Source organism: Paramisgurnus dabryanus, chromosome 13 (genome assembly GCF_030506205.2).
Source record: "Paramisgurnus dabryanus chromosome 13, PD_genome_1.1, whole genome shotgun sequence".
Taxonomy (NCBI): Eukaryota; Metazoa; Chordata; class Actinopteri; order Cypriniformes; family Cobitidae; genus Paramisgurnus; species Paramisgurnus dabryanus.
In genome coordinates, this window is record NC_133349.1 from 23969255 (window position 1) to 23988244 (window position 18990).

The window sequence follows — 18990 nt, forward strand, 5'->3', positions numbered from 1 at the left end:
CTCACTGGCCTCGGACATCCACCGTGGCCCGGTGGGCAATCATTTTATGGCCACATCTTCGGCCCTTGGCCAGGTATAAGGCAGCTTCATCCACAAACACAAGGATGTAAGAGGCCTTGTTTGCTTCCAATGCCATTATTCTCTACAAAAGCGTAAACTCCTACTTTGTTAGTCAAGTTTTAGTTTTACCTGACTGTCAATTGCTGTAATAAATTTATCAAATGTTCAAAGCATTCATATATGTTATTCATGGTATTATGTTCTTGACTAATTTTGCCAATTGAACAGACTATTGTGCATGTGATGACTTATACAATGAAATGACGCCGACACATTTTGGAGTGAACAACCATTAGACTGAGAATCAACCAATCAGTTTAGATCAACAAGATCTATTCACTTGGAAATTGTGCTAAATGAAGGCTACCTGTACTTAATCAGTTGCAAAGATGTACTGAGCTATTGAGACATGTACTTAGATATTTGCAATTTGATGAAATGAATGAGAAATTCAATTCTGTTGTGAACATTTGCCAAGTGGTTTGGAGGTTTGTCCATGTTGTTTTGAGAATGTAATTTCTGTTTCAAGAAATGAGCCAAACCATTGGAGAAAAACTGTAATCAGTGTCTTGTTGACTAAAACATAGCATCGTTTGAAATATGTCTGCAGCTCTTAGCAACTTTTTTTGTGGGCTTGAAAATATTTTGACCCAGTGGGGTTAATTGTAACGCTGTGTTACAACAAACCCCTCAGCACTTACGATATGAAAACCGCTAACGTTAGCGTAATTCTTGCCGTTGTTTTAAATAGGCTACACATAAATGATGGCTGGCTGCTAACAAAATAAATGTGCCTGTTTTATCAAAAATCGTGTGTCAAATTAATTTTTGTTCATATCTTTAATTTTGGTTAAATAAGGTCACGTCAAAGATTGAAATCATAATGAAATGAATGGCTAAAATCAGACTTTGATGCTCATTATGTCAGAATTTGATTTTGAAACTGTAGTATGGTTATTACAGACTGGGTAAAATATAAAAAATATGTTTTGTCATAACTGTGCTGCTTTTTCTCACATATTTAGACATTTGTATCCATTTATATTTGAACTATTGTTAGAAAAGGGCTGGATGAATGAATACAGTGTGGATAGCTGTCTATTATAGGCAGATATATAAACAATATCCACTTCAAGTATATAGACAAAATAGTATTTTTTTTTTAAATATTTGCCTGCAAACTTAATTTTTAGCAAGTGTTACAACAAACCCCCTGCCTGTTACAATTAACCCCACCTATGGGGTAAGTTGTAACGTTTGCACTTCTGTCATGTTTGGTGTAAGAATGGTAAGTACTAGAAACAAACTTCAAATGTTCATTTGTAGCAGAGATGTGTGTGTTGCTGTAAAAATATAATTAATCAAACTCAAATATTTTTTGAATGATTGAGCCAAAACCAAAAAGCGTTAGGTTGTGCCCCACTCTCCTCTATATTATATTGCATTTCTGTCAAGAGTTCCTACTGAAAGTCCCACATTGCACCTTTAAGTATCACAGTTTTTATCTATGAAGGGCATATTAGACAGTTTTGCTCACCCAGTTTAAATGCATGTGTATAGATCTCGACGTGAGGCTGAATTAGGAGAGCTCCAGAGGTGTTTAGAGGAGGAGACCCGACGTCATGAAGCCCAGCTTTCAGAGCTCCGCATCAAACACACGGCTTCCATTGACTCCCTGCAGGAGCAGCTAGACAACGCCAAGAGAGTGGGTCTCTCTCTCTCTTTTTTTTCTCTCTCTCTCTCTCCCTTTCTGTCTTTAAGTGTGTATACAAGCTACTTTAAAACTTACGCATCCCTGCCTTATCCCAGCTATGTGTCTGTGTCCACAGTCACGCCAGTCTCTGGAGAAAGCAAAGGCTGTCCTGGAGGAGGAGCGCATAAACCTGAGCGCTGAGCTGAAGACCCTCCAGGGGGGGAAGATGGAGAGTGAGAGGGGCAGAAAGAGAGCAGAGGGGCAGTTACAGGAAGTGACAGCACGCCTCTCACAGGCCGAGAGGGAGCGAGAGGAGAGAGAGGAGCGAATCAGTAGACTACAGGTATGAATGAGGAATAAAAGAGACAAGAAAATGGACCGCTTTTAGACTAGTTGTGAACTTAAATATATTTGACATCTGACATAAAACGTCTAAATTTCTCTCTCTCTCAGGCGGAGCTTGAATCTCTGTCCAGTTCTCTCTCCTCATCTGACACCAAATCGCATCGTCTAATTAAGGAAGTCAGCAGTCTGGAGAGTCAACTACATGATGTGCAGGTAACTGTGTATATGGTGGGACTAAACTGAAGAACTACTTAATTCACATCGCTGATTCATGATTTTGGATTGGATGAATGTACAGCAGCTAAAGCCCTGAGATTGTCCACTTACAGTGACTGTTGATCTAACACTTGATGTTTTGTCCCACTTTAGGAGCTACTGCAGGAGGAGACGCGGCAGAAAATGGCATTGGGCTCGCGAGTGCGCGCTCTAGAGGAGGAAAAAGCAGGACTGATGGAAAGAGTAGAAGAGGAGGAGGAGAAGACCAGAGAGCTCACGCGTCAGATCCAGAACTATACACTGCAGGTACAAACACACACACACTGGACATGTCCTGTAGTGTCTGACATCAATACGCAGCCTCACAGGTCACATGAGGTTACTGGAGGTTGTTAAACAATAAATATAACATTTTAAAACAAACAACAGTGTGTCGAATTTGTTAAAATGTGAATTATTTTACTTGTGATGAACTCTCGTGATCAAATTACCCAAGTTGGTTCTAATGCAGAGGTGTCTAATACCTTTATTATATTATTGCAATACTGTGCTCAAATTGATTCAAGTCTTGTGTTATTTGTGTCCGTGCAGCTGGCTGATCTAAAGAGGCAGTTGGAGGAGGTGAATACAGCAGTGGAGGTCGGGGAGGAGACCAGGAGGAAGATGCAGAGAGAGCTGGAGAACTCTACACAGAGAGAGAGAACCAAAGAGGAGGAGAAAGAACGTGTGGAGCGACAGAAAGAACGTCTGAGAGAAGAGATAGAGGACATGACCATCGCTCTACAGAGAGAGAGGCAGAACTGCACTGCTCTGGAGAAGAGACAGAAGAAGTTTGATCAGGTGGGACACAGAAATAGAACAGAATAGAAGAATAGAAAAGAATCATCATTGTAAACACTACAGTACAACCAAATTGGGTGCAAGGTGCGGTCAACTTAATTGTGTAAACACTTAATTGTTTAGAACAAAAAAGCAGATGAATGAATAAATAAATGGACGATGGATGAATGAATGATAGATTGAATGGATGAGTGAGGGAATGAATGAATGCATAGATGGATGGATAGATAGATAAATGAATGGCTAAATTGATGGATGAATAGATAGAGGAATAGATGAATAAATGAATGAATAAACCAAAAGATGAATAGATGGATGAATATGTAAATTACTGAATGAATGGATAAATAGATGAAGGAATAGATAGACAGATGAATTAATAAATGGATTAATAGATTAATAAATGGCTAAATTGATGGATGAATAGATAGAGGAATAGATGAACGCATGAATGAATAAATCAATAGATGAAAAGATGGATGAATATGTAAATAATAAATGAATGGATAAATAGATTAATGAATAAATAGTAAATGAATTAATAGATAGACAAATTAATTAATTAATGGATAAATAGATGGATAGATGAATAAATGCCGAAAATGATGGATGGATAGGGGAATAGATGAATGAATGAATAAATCAATAGATGAATAGATGGATAAATATGTAAATTAATGGATAAATAGATGAATTAATAAATATATGAAGGGATAGGTGAATAAATAAATAGACAAATAGACAAATTAATTAATAAATGGCTAAATTGATGGATGAATAGATAGATGAATGCATGAATGAATGAATAAATCAATATATGAATAGATGGATGAATATGTAAATTAATGAATGGGTGGATAGATGAAGGAATAGTTGAATGAATGAATGAATGAATGAATGAATAGATATACAAATTAATTAATTAATGGATAAATAGATGAATAGATGAATAAATGGCTAAACTGATAGATTAATAGCTGAATAGATAGAGGAATAGATGAATGCATGAATGAATAAACCAAAAGATGAATAGATGGATGAATATGTAAATTACTGAATGAATGGATAAATAGATGAAGGAATAGATAGACAGATTAATTAATAAATGAATAAATAGATTAATAAATTGCTAAATTTATTGATGAATAGATGGCTAAATTGATGGATGGATAGAGGAATAGATGAATGAATGAATGAATAAATCAATAGATGAATAGATGGATAAATATGTAAATTGATGGATGAATAGATAGATGAATGCATGAATGAATGAATAAATCAATATATGAATAGATGGATGAATATGTAAATTAATGAATGGGTGGACAGATGAAGGAATAGATGAATGAATGAATTTATTAATATATGAATAGATGGATGAATATGTAAATTAATGAATGGGTGGATAGATGAAGGAATAGATGAATGAATGAATGAATGAATGAATGAATGAATGAATGAATAGATTGATTTGATTGAATAACGAGATGAAGACGAAGGAATAGATGAATGAATGAATAGATAGACAAATTAATTAATAAATTGATGAATAGATGGATAGATTAATAAATGGCTAAATTGATTAATGAATGAATAGATAAAAGAATAGATGAATGAATGAATAAATGGCTAGATGGATTAATACCTAAATGAATGAATGGATAAATAGATGAATTAATAAATAGATTAATACATTAATTAATAGATGGATGACTAAATGGATGAATGAATGAATGGATTGCTAAATTGATGGTTGAATAGTTGAATAAATTAATGGATTAATGGATGGATAAATAGATATATGAATGAATGGCTTAATTGATGTATGAATAGATTGAAGAATAGATGAATAAATAAATTGATAAAGGAATAGATGGATGAATGAATTAATTAATGGATGGATGATAAATAGATGGATAGATATGTGAATAAAAGATCAGATAAATGAATGGATGTTTAAATAGATGGATAAATAGATGAATGAATGAAGAGAGACATGAATTAATGCAGTGGTTCCCAAACTTTTTCAGCGTGTGGCCCCCCTTGTGCACGGTGCATTCCTTCGCGACCCCCCCCCCCCCCCAAAGAAAATTTGTGACAAAAAAACTGTTCTAAAACTCAACATTTTAATAAAAAAAACATTAAATTATCCAAAATGTCATAAAACTGGGACACCCCTGGCACCATCTCGCGGCCCCCAGTTTGAAATCACTGAATTAATGGATACATGAAGAAAGATTAATTAATGGATGGAGAAAGACATGGATCAATGGATGATTAGATTTATTAATGAATGGAGAGATTATGAATTATTTGATCACTTATTGAATTTTTTTTAATCATAAATGAAAGATTTCCAAATGGTATTGATCAGTATCCACTGAAATTCACCACTCTTTGTCTTGACACTTTTTTTCCCCTCAGTGTCTGGCAGAGGAGAAGGCAGTAAGTGCTCGACTGCTGGAGGAACGAGACCGGGCTGAAGCAGAGAGTCGAGAGAAAGAAACACGCTTTCTGTCTCTCTCTAGGGCGCTGCAAGAAGCCACAGAGCAGAGAGATGAGCTGGAGAGAACCAATAAGCAGCTTCGAATTGAGATGGAACAGCTGGTTAACGCCCAGGATGACGTGGGCAAAAATGTACGGCTTTCTTTCTTACCAACGAGCTTATGAGTTAATGTGTTGTCCTCTGTGTAATGTTTAATAAGTTATTTGCTATTATGTTGATATAAAACTTTAGTTATTGCTGTAGCTTCATTATATTTCATGAACAAACTTCTTTAGGTCCATGAGCTGGAGCGTTCTCGACGAGCTTTGGAGACAGAAGCCCAAACTCTAAAAGAACAGACCCAGGAGCTGGAGGATGAGCTGACCGAGGCTGAGAACGCTCGTCTGAGACTGGAGGTCACCCTGCAGGCCCTTAGAGCTCAGTTTGAGAGGGAGATCAGCACCAAGGAGGAGAAAGGAGAAGAAAAGAGGAGAGCGCTCAACAAACAGGTACAATGAAAGAATAGATATCCATTTTGATGATCTCAAAATGTACATGTTTCTAAACGTAATTTTTTTTGGTGGTCTTGCGCAGGTACGAGAACTTGAAGCAATGCTTGAGGAAGAGAAGACTCAGAGAGCTCAGGCTTTGACGGTCAAGAAACAGCTGGAGACAGAGCTGCAAGAGGCGGAGTCTCAGGTGGAAGCAGCCAATCGGGGTCGAGAGGAGGCAATTAGGCAGATGAAACGTCTTCAGGTTGGTCTATTTATGCTCTGCCGTATTATTAGAATTTTTGCAGAATTGGGCATGCCTGAATTTAAAGCTTCATCTACCCACATCATTTATAAGTAATGAGTAAATTGATAAAAATTGTCTTAATTTACAGAAAATTGTGCTCCACAACTGAAATATATATTTTTAAAAGTTTTTGATGATGCATTTTGGGACCCACCGCAATATTTTTTATAATACGTATACAATAATAAGATGTAGAGCAGTTCTCTTTAATTATTTTTGGGGGGCTATTAGTTCAACACTTTGTTACTTTTTAACCCCTTCAGACCTGATTTTTCAGGTGTTTTATCAGTGTGCCTTATTTTGATTGGTTGATCAGCATTTTTATTGGTTTGAACCACAAAACATGTAAAATATGTTAAATGTTGAGTTAAAAGAAGCATGCAAAATTGTCTGTAAGGATCACCAGACCAAAAACGATCAGTCTGCGCATCTAGAGTAACATGGGTCTTAAACCCACTATGATAAAGGTTGTGTTGACACAAGTAGTTTGGTTCGCTTGGTTCATTTGATCCTCTTTTGGTCCATTTTTAAAAGCAAACCGAATCATAAAGCATTACCTGATTTGTCAGCTTTTATTATGTGTATTTTGCAACCGACTCTGCAGACCATCCAAAACAATGCTTTGTACCAACCAATACTTGAGGCCTGATGGATCTAAACAAACAGTAAACCAAACAGTAGGTGGCTGCATGTTCTCATGACACCAGCCCACAGCAACAGCTAAACACGCTTATTGTATGCATGTACATATGAGGACAGTGCCGATTTCCCCTATACGCAAAGTATGCATGTTGCGTAGGGCCCTGAACAAACTAGTTTTATACTACACTATACTTAAAAATTATTACATGACCATTTTATGAGCCAGACTTAAGAAAACCAAGAAAAACCTCCTAAAGCAATTTCTATATTATCTTCCCATCCATCAGACTCAGGTGAAGGAACTTATTCGTGATCTGGATGAGACCAAGCTGGCTCGAGACGAGATTGTCGCCCAGTCAAAGGAAAGTGAGAAACGTCTGCAGGTCCTGGAGGCTGAACTATTACAGTTAACAGAGGTTTGTGTGAGAAAACATCTTAGAAGACTTAGTGACAGAGATTTGGTCCTATTTGCTCTTATGCTCGGACTTTTATCAGGATCTGGCTGTATCTGAGAGGCAACGCAGACAAGCCCAGCAGGAGAGAGATGAAATAGCCGATGAAATCATCAACACTGCGAATGGAAAGTCAGTATATGTCTGTTAAGATTCAGTGCTCATCCGGAATTAAATGAAATGAAAATGTACCCTATTTATTTACAAAGATTTATTTAGTGAAGGAGGCTAATATTATTGTTTTGTGATTTTCCCCACCTGTTTATAATTCAGAAGCAAAAAAAATTATTAAAACACTTTTTATGCCCTGTAAATGGGTTGTAACATTAGGCACCCAACTTTAAGTCAGATTTGATGTCACCCATCATAATGTTGTTTCCCATGTAGATCTGCGCTGTTAGAAGAGAAACGACGTCTGGAGGCCAGAATCTCTCAGCTGGAGGAAGACCTAGAGGAGGAACAGAGTAATGCAGAACTAGTGGCTGAGAGGCAGAGGAAGAGCGCCTTACAGGTGCCCATAAACACGCGTTACACAGTCCCGTACAGACTAGAGTTCTCAACGGGCCTGAAAATGACAACCCGACCCAACCTGGCCCGTGGTTTTTAAAGCCCGGACCCGATGTAAACCGACACATCAACGTGAATTATCTGTCCGAACCCGACCCGCAGCCCGACCCCGCCGCATCCCCCCCCCCGTTGCCTCTGAAGCCGGCAGCTCCGGTCTGGATCCATTGCTGATCCGCTCCAGAGCTTAATGCTAGCCCCCGCCCCTCTCTGTGATGCGTGTTGCACGCAGCAGCCAGACCAGACTTTCTTTTACGGTGAACAGCAGTGATGATTAATAATTTTTTTCACGGAGCGTAAAAGATTAAGCCCGAGGTCCGACCCGACCTGACTCATTTGCTTTTCTTTTTAACCCGACTCGTTGAGAACTCTAGTACAGACCCACAGAGACGGAGGTAGTGCATGTGACATCTGTACTTCTCTTAGGTTGAGACGCTCACCGTCCAGTTGTCTGGAGAGAGGACCCTGACTCAGAAGAGCGAGGCCGCACGCGAGACCTTCGAGAGGCAGAATAAGGAGCTGAAGGCTCGTCTCAGTGAGCTGGAGGGGGCTGTGAAAGGAAAACATCGCCTCAGTGTCGCCGCCCTGGAGGCAAAGATTGAATCAATGGAAGAACAACTGGAGCAAGAGAGACAGTAAGAAAACAAGGGGGCAGACAATGGGACAGTTTCCCGTATAGGGTTTAGATTAATCCAGGACTTGGCCTTAGTTATATTAGGACATTCAAGTAGTTTTTAGAAACATACCTTAAAAAAAACAATCCTAGTGTGCATCTTGAGACAAAACAATAGCACTGATATATGTTAAGATAACTCAGTGCAAGGTTTTTTTGTATTTAGGCAGCTCAAACATGCATTTTAGTCTGGGACTAGTGTAAGCCCAAAACGTTCAATTCTGTCTCATTTGTAAGTCACTTTGGATAAAAGCATCATGAAGGAATATAAATGTGAACAAAATCATAACTATGTTGTAATCTGTTGCTTGGGTTTAGTGATTGTTATAAACAAATATTAGATCATTTATTAATAGCAAATACTTGACCAGAGAATGGCACAACTGACCAATTACAATTAAGTCTCAATATTAAGCTTCATCATTTACAGTGGCAATTCTTCTACAATCTGTTTTTGCTCCCCAGAGAGAGAACTGCCGCCAATAAACTTGTGAGAAAAACAGAGAAGAAACTGAAGGAAGTTGTGCTGCAAGTGGAGGATGAAAGAAGACATGCAGATCAATACAGAGAGCAGGTGCTCCTTAACATCTCATCCTATTTTAGCAGCATAGATTTTGACAGTACACTTTGTGGTTCAGAAGTCTTAGTCCAGGATTTAAAACTGGATTTAAATGAACCACTTCTGTAGCAGTCGTGTACATTGCTATGGTAACAGCGACTGAAGGATTGTGGGTAGTGTAGTACGCCAGTGTTCTACCACTAAACACAATGTTTTTTTGTAATCTCTCTTTAGTTGGATAAGTCTATGGGTCGTCTCCGTCAGTTGAAGAGGCAGTTAGAGGAGGTGGAGGAGGAGAACTCTCGTTCTAATGCCCAGCGCAGGAAACTGCAGCGAGAGCTGGAAGAGATGAGTGACAGCATGCAGAGCATGAACCGCGAGGTCAACGCTCTACGCTCCCAACTCAGGTAAACACACAACTATGTGAGCTGTGCAGTTTTGTATATGACAAGCGGCTAAGATGAGTTCTTTCAGTTCAGTGCATACATAAACCCATTTGCATGCATTTGTTGTTGTATTGTGTGCGCATGTTTCATTTGATTCATATTGTGTGTCCATCCACATGTTTGTCTCCCACTACACCCACTCAGCATCATCGAACATCAGAAGTCAGAACAGTAGGTTTATTTTATGTGTATGTGTGTTTTAGATACCAAATAAAGGGTTTAGACTGTGTTTGGTGTTTCTCTTTAGACATTTGCCTGTCCTCTCTTGATTCTAATGGTGTGTAGAGGTGTTTTGTAGCTTGTTAAGCACAGATTGTAGTCTAATCAGCAGTGCATTTTTGGTAATTTCTTGTGTAGTGACAGTGAGATGAATACAATTTTCCCTCCTTCACTAATCACAGACTTAATGGATTTCAGATATTTCTCTCTTCCAGTTTCCTCTTTCTTTCTTGTAAATGTATTTGGACACCAAAATCACACTTAAAAATGTGAATCTAAATAAATGTTTACTAAAATGAGTAGTAGGTTACAAGCTAATAAATAGTGGAAGATACCACTGTGACATTTTGTATTTAATTTAATTCAATTACATTCATACATTAGTTGCGTTTCCATTACCTTTCAGATTGAAAATATGCCAAGTCGAAACATTTCAACTTGAAATTTGCAAAAACTCCCTTTTATCGCAAAAAAGTTTTCTACTCACATGAGGTGGTTTTTCAGGCAATTCAAAAAAGAAATATATTGCAGAACTGCGATGGAAACCTGACGTGCATAAAAGTTTCATAATCATTCTTTAAAGAGCACCTATTTTCCGATTCACGTTTTTTTCTTTTCTTTGCTGTGTAAGTGTGCTTTAATGCTTTATGTAAAAGCTACATACCCCAAAGTAAACTATGACGTGAGTTATCGCCTCCAACGTAAATCTCTTTTCTTGGACTACAACAAACAAACGGATTGTAGGCAACAGTTTACTTCCTGGGATTGGGGATGTAGACACGAAGGTCATTATTATAATATTTCCCGCTTGGACTTAAACCTGTAAGTTAAAGGGATAGTTCGGCCAAAAATGATATTAAACCCATGATTTACTCACCCCCAAGCTGTCCGAGTTGCATATGTCCATCGTTTTTCAGACAAACACATTTTCGGATATTTTAGAAAATGTTTTAGATCTTTCAGTTGATTAAATGTAATGTTACGGGGTCCACCCATAGTCCACGACCTTTAAGTCCAAAAAAAGTGCGTCCATCCTTCACAAAATAAATCCAAACGGCTCCAGGATGATAAACAAAGGTCTTCTGAGGGTAATCCGTGCGGTGTTGTTGTAGAAATATCCATATTTAAAACTTTATTAACGTAAATAACTACCTTCCGGTAGCGCCGCCATCTTAGTCGCGTCCGCTTTCAGGATGAGAGCTTCGCAGCCTACGGAGGCTACCCTGCTGCTGCTCTGTGCCCCCGCCCTCCGAATTTGTCCTACGTCACTAAGAAAAGTGCGTACACTACGCTAATACTCTCTCCTGAATGCGGACGCGACTAAGATGGCGGCGCTACCGGAAGGTATTTATTTTAGTTAATAAAGTTTTAAATATGGATATTTCTACAACAACACCGCGCGGATTACCCTCAGAAGACCTTTGTTTATCATCCTGGAGCCGTTTGGATTTATTTTGTGAAGGATGGACGCACTTTTTTTGGACTTAAAGGTCATGGACCCCGTAACATTACATTTAATCAACTGAAAGATCTAAAACATTTTCTAAAATATCCGAAAATGTGTTTGTCTGAAAAACGATGGACATATGCAACTCGGACAGCTTGGGGGTGAGTAAATCATGGGTTTAATATCGTTTTTGGCCGAACTATCCCTTTAACTCCTGTTAGAATTGCATTGTGACCGAATCTTTCAAACATGTTAAGGAGCGTCATATTTCCGGCTGACGTCAGAGGTATTCAGGCCAATCACAACGTGCAGGTTAGTTGGCCAATCAGGAACACAGAGCTTTTCAAATCCGTGAACACATTGTATTATACCAAATACACAATATGACGTTGTTGCCATTAATGCTTGGATAACATGCTTGCGTCTCCTTCGATAAAAAATAATCAGGGAGTGGCTGCGACATATGTAAACTTACCAACAACCATCACCATGATTTTTTGAATATCTTATCACGAGAGAAAAAAAATACGCTTTAGACGCATATAATGAAAACTCATTTCGCAGTTGTTTTTGACAATATTAGAATAATAAGAATAAAATAGGAATAATACATTTATCAGAAGTTTTGCACAAATCTGTGAGGGGGCGTGTACACCAAGGCGTTTACACCAAGGTCTAAACTTAACTGGAAGCACACACTTTTAAAAACCCAGCAGCCAGCGGTTTTTGTCTGTTTTCCAAGCTGAGCACTTAGAGTAAAAAAAATTCAACTTTGTGTAAAATGCTCAGCTCGTCAATGTCACTTTTCACTCAGTTGTCCAATCACAGTGGCAGAGGTGTGGAACAAATACAACAACCAACCGGCGCATCGACTGATAAACAGAACAGAAGTATCATAGCAAGCACTCAACTCAACTCAACTCTTATTTATAAAGCACTTTCAAAACCATTAAAATGGACCAAAGTGCTGTCCATGAGTGTTAAACAACTTCAAAATTAAGCAGAGATTCCAATAATTCTAAAATACACAAAACAAAACATCATCACATGATACCATAAATCAAGCACCCACAGTTGGCATCTGCCTGGCATTTTCAGACGTTTCAATGCTTTTTAACCAGGCTTTTGTTATAAGTGTGTTAAAAAAGATCCAAATACTTTTTAGGGAGACTGTAATACATATTACACATTGTCAATAATTACATCAACATGTCTCTGTTTCTCAGGCGAGCTCCGCTCCCTCTCTCTGTACGTGCTGGCCGCAGGGCTCTGGTGGATGATCTCTCTCAGGAGAACTCTGATTCTGAAGATCCAGGTGCTTCTCCCACCCCGTCCAGCGGCCCGCCGGGTACCCCCACACCCTCAGACAACTCCCTGGGCCCTCCGCCCCCCTACAGCCTTACAGATGCTGAATGAAACAGGGAGTGTGTGAAAGATGGACAAATTAACTGATTTAACACGCATAGCTTTGCAATCGTCCACAGAACATTCGTGCAGTCACACTGAAAACGAAACAACTTGAAACTAGTTTATGATATTGAATGATGAATTAGCATGTAGGATGGCAAAAATCTTTTTCGGTACTCTTATAGTACTATTTAAACCAACAATGCAGTTCCTAACTACTGCAGTTTTTAAGTGGGGGAGACAAAAATACATTTCCCAGAATTCTTGGGGAAATTGAAGTACTGTATATTGGCATAGCCTCATGTCCATGCAGTATATATATTAGGCTTGTTCTAGCAAAATTAAAGCTGCGTCCAAAAGCGTATAGTAAGTAGCTGGCTTGTTGCCAAGCTGCCCTATTGGGCAAAGACTTTTACAGAAGTTTTTTTTAGTTTTGGACGGACTTTATAGCAGCGTAACAGCCCATAGTTGATAATAACCAACACTGTAAAAAAAATGGTTTCACCTACAAGTGTAAGTTATCTGGTTCCCTTAACATTTTGAGTTAATTCAACTTAAAAAATATGAGCTGACGACACTACATTTATTTTTTATTTAAGTTGAATTAACTCAAAATTTTAGGGCAACCATGTAACATTTTAAGGCAAACACAACAAATCTATTTTAACAATGAAGCATTTTTTTAGCTTTTGGACGCAGCCTGCAATTGCCACCTCAAGCTTATTTTCAATCAATCAAAAGCCATGAGTTTAAGAGAGTTTTGCATGTTGATGGCAATCAGATGGAAATGCCAATGCACTATAAATAAAAGAAAAGTTGGTTCAACTTAAAAAAGTAAGTTACTTTAAAATCTTGAGTTAATTTAACTTATAAATATAACAATTTTTACAAAACTTAATGTTGACCAATATTTTTAAATTGAATTATCTCAAGATTTTAAGGCAACCATGTAACTTACTTTTTTAAGTTGAACAAACTAATCATTTTTACAGTGGGGGTGTTGCATAGAGGATCCATATGAACAGGTTCATGTTTAGACTAAAATCCATTAAAAGTCCATTATACAAGCCATTTCTCTCTCTCTCACTCCTAAAACAATCTCACGCTTCAGCAATTGAGCAAACTCTCTTTGGTACTTTAGGATATCTGTGTTTTAAATTTTTAGAAATGATAGCACTATTTATTAATAGTACTGTACATTACTTTAATCTGATGTGATTTGGCAGACTTGACGTTCGTGTACGTGCACCAAGCTATGATTGTACTAAACAAAGACAAGAACGGTGAGAAAGAGAAATTTAGCTTTACTTTTCGATGAATACGCTACAACTTTAAACCATCCACACTAGCTTTCATACATCTTAGCCATAACTTGATAACAGAGATCATAACAGAATGGAAAATACAAAATAAAATATAAGTAGAAGGTAAATAAACAAATCTCGGCAGATAACAAAACAGCCAAAGCTGACGGACTTCACTTTTCATGTAGATTATCAGTAGCAGTTTTTAAGATTGACCTGCTCTAATCTCAATAAAACAGTAGTAGTGTTTGGTTTGGTTAAGCCCTTGTATTCAGGGTCTCTGTGCTGCAGACCGTACCTTCTTAGATACTGTGCTTAGTTAACTAGTTAGCTCTGAAGGAAAGGCTTTTGTTGCTAGTTACATAGATAGTTAGGATTTTTTATTTGTGTATGTCTTAACACATCTGCTCCAGTTTTAAACTACTGACTTGTCATTTTTATCAGTGAGAAAATTCCAGTATGCTGTTTGTTTATTTATTTTGTTTTGTATGATTTTTGTGTCTGCACAAATACATGTCATGGTTGTTGTATAGTAAATTTCGATGAAACAGGACAAAGTTAAACAGACTACAAGGGTAAAGTTGATTTATACTTGGATAGAAAAAAAGAGTTTACCCAATAAGCTGCAGTGAGCGCCAATGAACAACAAAATTGGGACGAGAAGAATCTGTAAATGTATTTGAGACAGTTTTGACAGACAGATGAGAACAGAACAAAATGATTTAAAAGAGTTTCTTGGTGTCATGGTGTGCACTTGAATTACATGAACATATGATATTGTATTACCTGTTTGTTTTTTTACCCAAGGGTTGAAGGCTGCTAGTTATTTTACTCTTTAATGATTTTAACTATATGTATTTTTGTTTTTATTAAATGTACATGATACATTTTTGGTTTGTTTGTGGTAAATGTTTATGGATCAAAGCTTTTGTTGAGCACAATCTGGGGCATATGGATGACTAAAGGGACATTAATGTAGTTGTATGCATGTCAACAGTGCCTGTAATTTAGGCAGGTGAAGGAAAGTCATATGATTAAAAAAATTGTTGTATTGAAAAATATAACAATGTAGTCCAAGTAATAAGGATTTTAGAAATTTGAATGAAATCCAGTTCCACCCAGACATCCTTCTTATTGATAAAGTATGGAAAAGACGTTTGTTGAATGGCTAACGTTTGTTTTGTATTGTTTTTGCATATATTTGCAAAAGCAAGCAATTCCTTAAAACATATTTTAAATTTTCACCAATATTTAATTTGACAGATTTGTTTGGCATTGATCATTTAATACACTGCTTCTGTATTGCACTCATGCACCTGTCGTTTTTAATGTGATTACATTATCTTAAATATCCAGTGTTAAACTGTGAATGATGATTGTATTCCCCCATTCAAGTATTAAAACAAGTTTTTAAACCTGTTAAGCTACTAAACCTCAAATTTTAGGAGATATTAGTAAAAATTGCCATCAAGCAAGTGTATGCTATATATTATCTGCATATGTGACCCTGGATCACAAAATCAGTCATAAGTAGCACGGGTGTATTTGTATAGCCAAAAATACATTGTATTAAGTTAAGATTTTCAATTTTTATGCCAAAAATCATTAGTATACTAAGTAAAGATCATGTTCCATGAAGATATTTAAAAAAAATTCTACCATAAATATTTAAAAATGACTTTATCATTAGTAGTGTTGCTTCATTAGGACAACTGTAAAGGCTATATTTTCTCAATATTTTTTTTTTTTGCACACTTAGATTTTCAAAAAGGCTAGTTGTACCTCAGCAAATTATTGCCAACAAACCATACATCAATGGAAAACTTTTTCAGCTTTTAGATGATCTATAAAAATTTACCTTTATGACATTTTTGTGGTCCAGGGTCACGTTTTGGTTATAAGGGTTTTATATCAGATGACTATTCCTTTGAAATGTTTTATTGGTCATGTAGATTATACTTTGGGACTTGTTTAACGTGACCCTATAATTGTGATTATAAAATTTGGCGTTTTTAATTGTCATTCCCTGAAATGAAGATGTACAATTGTAAAATGTTTAAAGAGAGGAACCAATTCAGAATCAAAGAAGCCAAAAGTCATGAATCTCAAACAGAAGACTTTTATTCTTATTTGTTAGAACATTTTCCTAAATGAAAGCAGCCATCATTTCTCTGTTTGCCTTTTTAAGCTACACATCATTGCTGCTATATTTATGTTTGGTTTCTGACAAATGCACAAAGACATTTTGATTGACAAAGTACTGCTTCTCACCATCAAAAACTCAATTTTAATGAATGAACCTTGTTATACTCGACCTGATCTTTATTAACGCAGCTTTAAGACAAGTGGACAGCAGACAACATGTATAAAAAGGATCGAAACTCCAAGAGAGATACTTGTATCTGAGATGTGTTTCTGAAGAAGATTGTGTGTTTTTGCATATGTGGAACTTAAATTTCTAGCCATGTTGTTTATTTGTTTTTTGTTCGTTTTTTTGTTTTTGCTATACTGATAAAATGAGACTGGGGTGAATTTTAATATACCATTGGTTTTAAAGTCAGTGTGGTTTTTTATATTCCTTTAAAAATCACATACACCTGCATCTCACATTGTGATTAATCAAATCCAGACAAAATTCATTAAAATCATTAATTTTACATCACAGACACGAACATTTCACAGAAATGATTATAACATTACATCACGTTTTTTTTTTAGAATCAAACAATCTCACAATATAATTTATAAATGTGACACTAGACCACAAAACCAGTCATAAGGGTCAGTTTTTGAATAAATAAGCTTTCCATTCTTGTACAGTATGGTTTTGATGGTTAGATGCGCTCACTCCAGACCGCTGTTCCCAGTTGTCGAATGGAATCTGTTTTGATTGACAGTCCATCTCTGGGAAAGTATGGTGGCTGGAACAATATTTAGTTTTTCGTGATAACGAATTCCTGTTTTTGTGTGATTATCACGTATTGGTAATTGCTTTTTCCTATTTTTAAACCATTGTCGCTTCAGTTTAGGGTTAGATTTGGTGCTTGCATTACAATATCACTTTATGTATTGGTTTATACTATTTTTTCTGATTAATTTTTTTATATGTTGCCTGGCATTAGGGTTAGAGTTGGGTTTGGGTAAGGATGTCATTTTATGTAAATCTAACCCTAAACCGAAGCAACAATGGTAAGAAAATAGGACAAAACAGTTGAGTAACCAATACGTGATAATCACACGAAAACAGGAATTTGTTATACTATCACGTTAAAATGCGGAAATTTGTGATAATATCACGAAAAAAGAATAAAAAAAATTACGAAATTTCGTGAGACAGGGCTGTATTTGGCTGAGATAAAATTATTAAAAAATCTGGAATCTGAGGGTGCAAAAAATCTAAATATTGAGAAAATCCAATGCTAACCAGAATTTATACATATTTTATGAGTTTGCTAATTCTTATTAATTCATACGACCACATTCGTAAGTTTTTGTATGATTTACCTTGACCCCATGTGACGTTGGGGTTAGATGCGGGGTTAGGAGTTGAGTTTCATTGTTGTTGTTTTTTTCGTGAGAATCGTACGTTTTGCACGATTAACTTCGGATTAATTCATACGAATTAGCCAACTCATAAAGTAAGTACAAATTTGCGTGAGATCAGGCTGGAAAATCACCTTTGTCCAAGTCCTTAGCAACACATATTACTTATGATAAATACATTTTTTATATATTTTTGCTAGCAAATTTACAAATTATCTCCATGGAACATAATCTTTTCTTAACATCCTAATCATATTTAGCATTGTTACAAATATACCCGTGCTACTTAAGTTATGACTGGTTTTCTGGTCCAGGGTCAAAAATGTGATTTAATCCCTGTCCAGTGATTTTTCAGGTCATGCCACTATATTACTAAACAACCAATCATCATCTAGAGGCGGAGTTGGAATTGGATTAGGGTGGGTCTTGTGTACTTTAGCAGGGAACGACCGAGCCACGCCTTCAAAGTTATGAGTGCTCTGATTGGCTCTAAATTTAGAGTAAGAGCAGGACTCTCGTTTATCATAACCCAAGCCTTCAAAGCAAGTGCGATTCATTATTGAGCAATGAAAACCGAACCCAGTCCTGTTGTCATTCTCTGTGATGTGTTTCTCTACATTTCTTATATTTGTGTCATGCAGCATAAGATGCTGAGGTGTTTCTAGACCTTGTGAATAGTTTTTATATGCGCTCACTCCAGACCGCTGTTCCCAGTTGTCGAATGGAATCTGTTTTGATTGACAGTCCATCTCTGGGAAAGTATGGTGGCTTAAACCGACACAATCCAATACCGTTTGGTTGCTGACGGACAAAGTTGTTGCTAAGTACCCAGTCTCCTTTCTGTTTGTCATCATGCACGGTGCAAGCTGCCTAAAGTGATCTTCTGGGAGGTTATTTTGACTCATTGAATAGTTTACCGGACTTTGACGCCTATCTTGATTGAGAGTCAATTCTTGACTTTTCTGGTCTAAATTTGACATGGAGTTTCCTAACATTGTCATTATCTGTGAGTCATATTCAAACTCTTGGGTGCTAGAACCACCAGCAGAACGTGTGAGGTTGTCTGTATGATATGGTGAATTCAGAGAGCTGTTATTCTGTATGCAATGCTGATCTTCCTGATTGTCAGAACAATACAGTAGGTCAAAGCTGTCGATCATATCTTCTTGTGTTTGGTCAGCATCGATAAGCATTTGGATCTCCAGATCACACGAATCCAACGACAACAGTGAAATCACTGGAGAAGGTGGAGAAAGGTCTGGGATGTCATTGGCAATGAATGGTTTTGAATTTGTTC

The 18990-nt window shown here is 37.0% G+C and overlaps 1 protein-coding gene across 5 annotated transcripts in view; it reads left to right on the top strand.

Annotated features, from left to right (window-relative positions):
• The window catches only part of myh14 (myosin, heavy chain 14, non-muscle), a 49780-nt gene extending 33066 nt beyond the window's left edge, over positions 1-16714 (top strand). For 3 of the 5 annotated variants that reach the window (XM_065261360.2, XM_073811646.1, XM_065261361.2), the window contains 16 exons: positions 1621-1765; positions 1890-2096; positions 2207-2311; positions 2468-2620; positions 2906-3154; positions 5579-5791; positions 5936-6148; positions 6234-6395; positions 7367-7495; positions 7575-7663; positions 7919-8042; positions 8522-8730; positions 9234-9342; positions 9562-9734; positions 9918-9944; positions 12666-16714. In XM_065261360.2, the coding sequence (XP_065117432.1) occupies positions 1621-1765; positions 1890-2096; positions 2207-2311; positions 2468-2620; positions 2906-3154; positions 5579-5791; positions 5936-6148; positions 6234-6395; positions 7367-7495; positions 7575-7663; positions 7919-8042; positions 8522-8730; positions 9234-9342; positions 9562-9734; positions 9918-9944; positions 12666-12855 (2497 nt within the window). In that variant the 3' untranslated portion in view covers positions 12856-16714. The remainder of the gene's footprint in view (positions 1-1620; positions 1766-1889; positions 2097-2206; positions 2312-2467; positions 2621-2905; positions 3155-5578; positions 5792-5935; positions 6149-6233; positions 6396-7366; positions 7496-7574; positions 7664-7918; positions 8043-8521; positions 8731-9233; positions 9343-9561; positions 9735-9917; positions 9945-12665) is intronic. The other 2 variants (XM_073811645.1, XM_073811647.1) reach the window with 1 other exon arrangement.
• The last annotated feature ends 2276 nt before the right edge of the window (positions 16715-18990 follow it).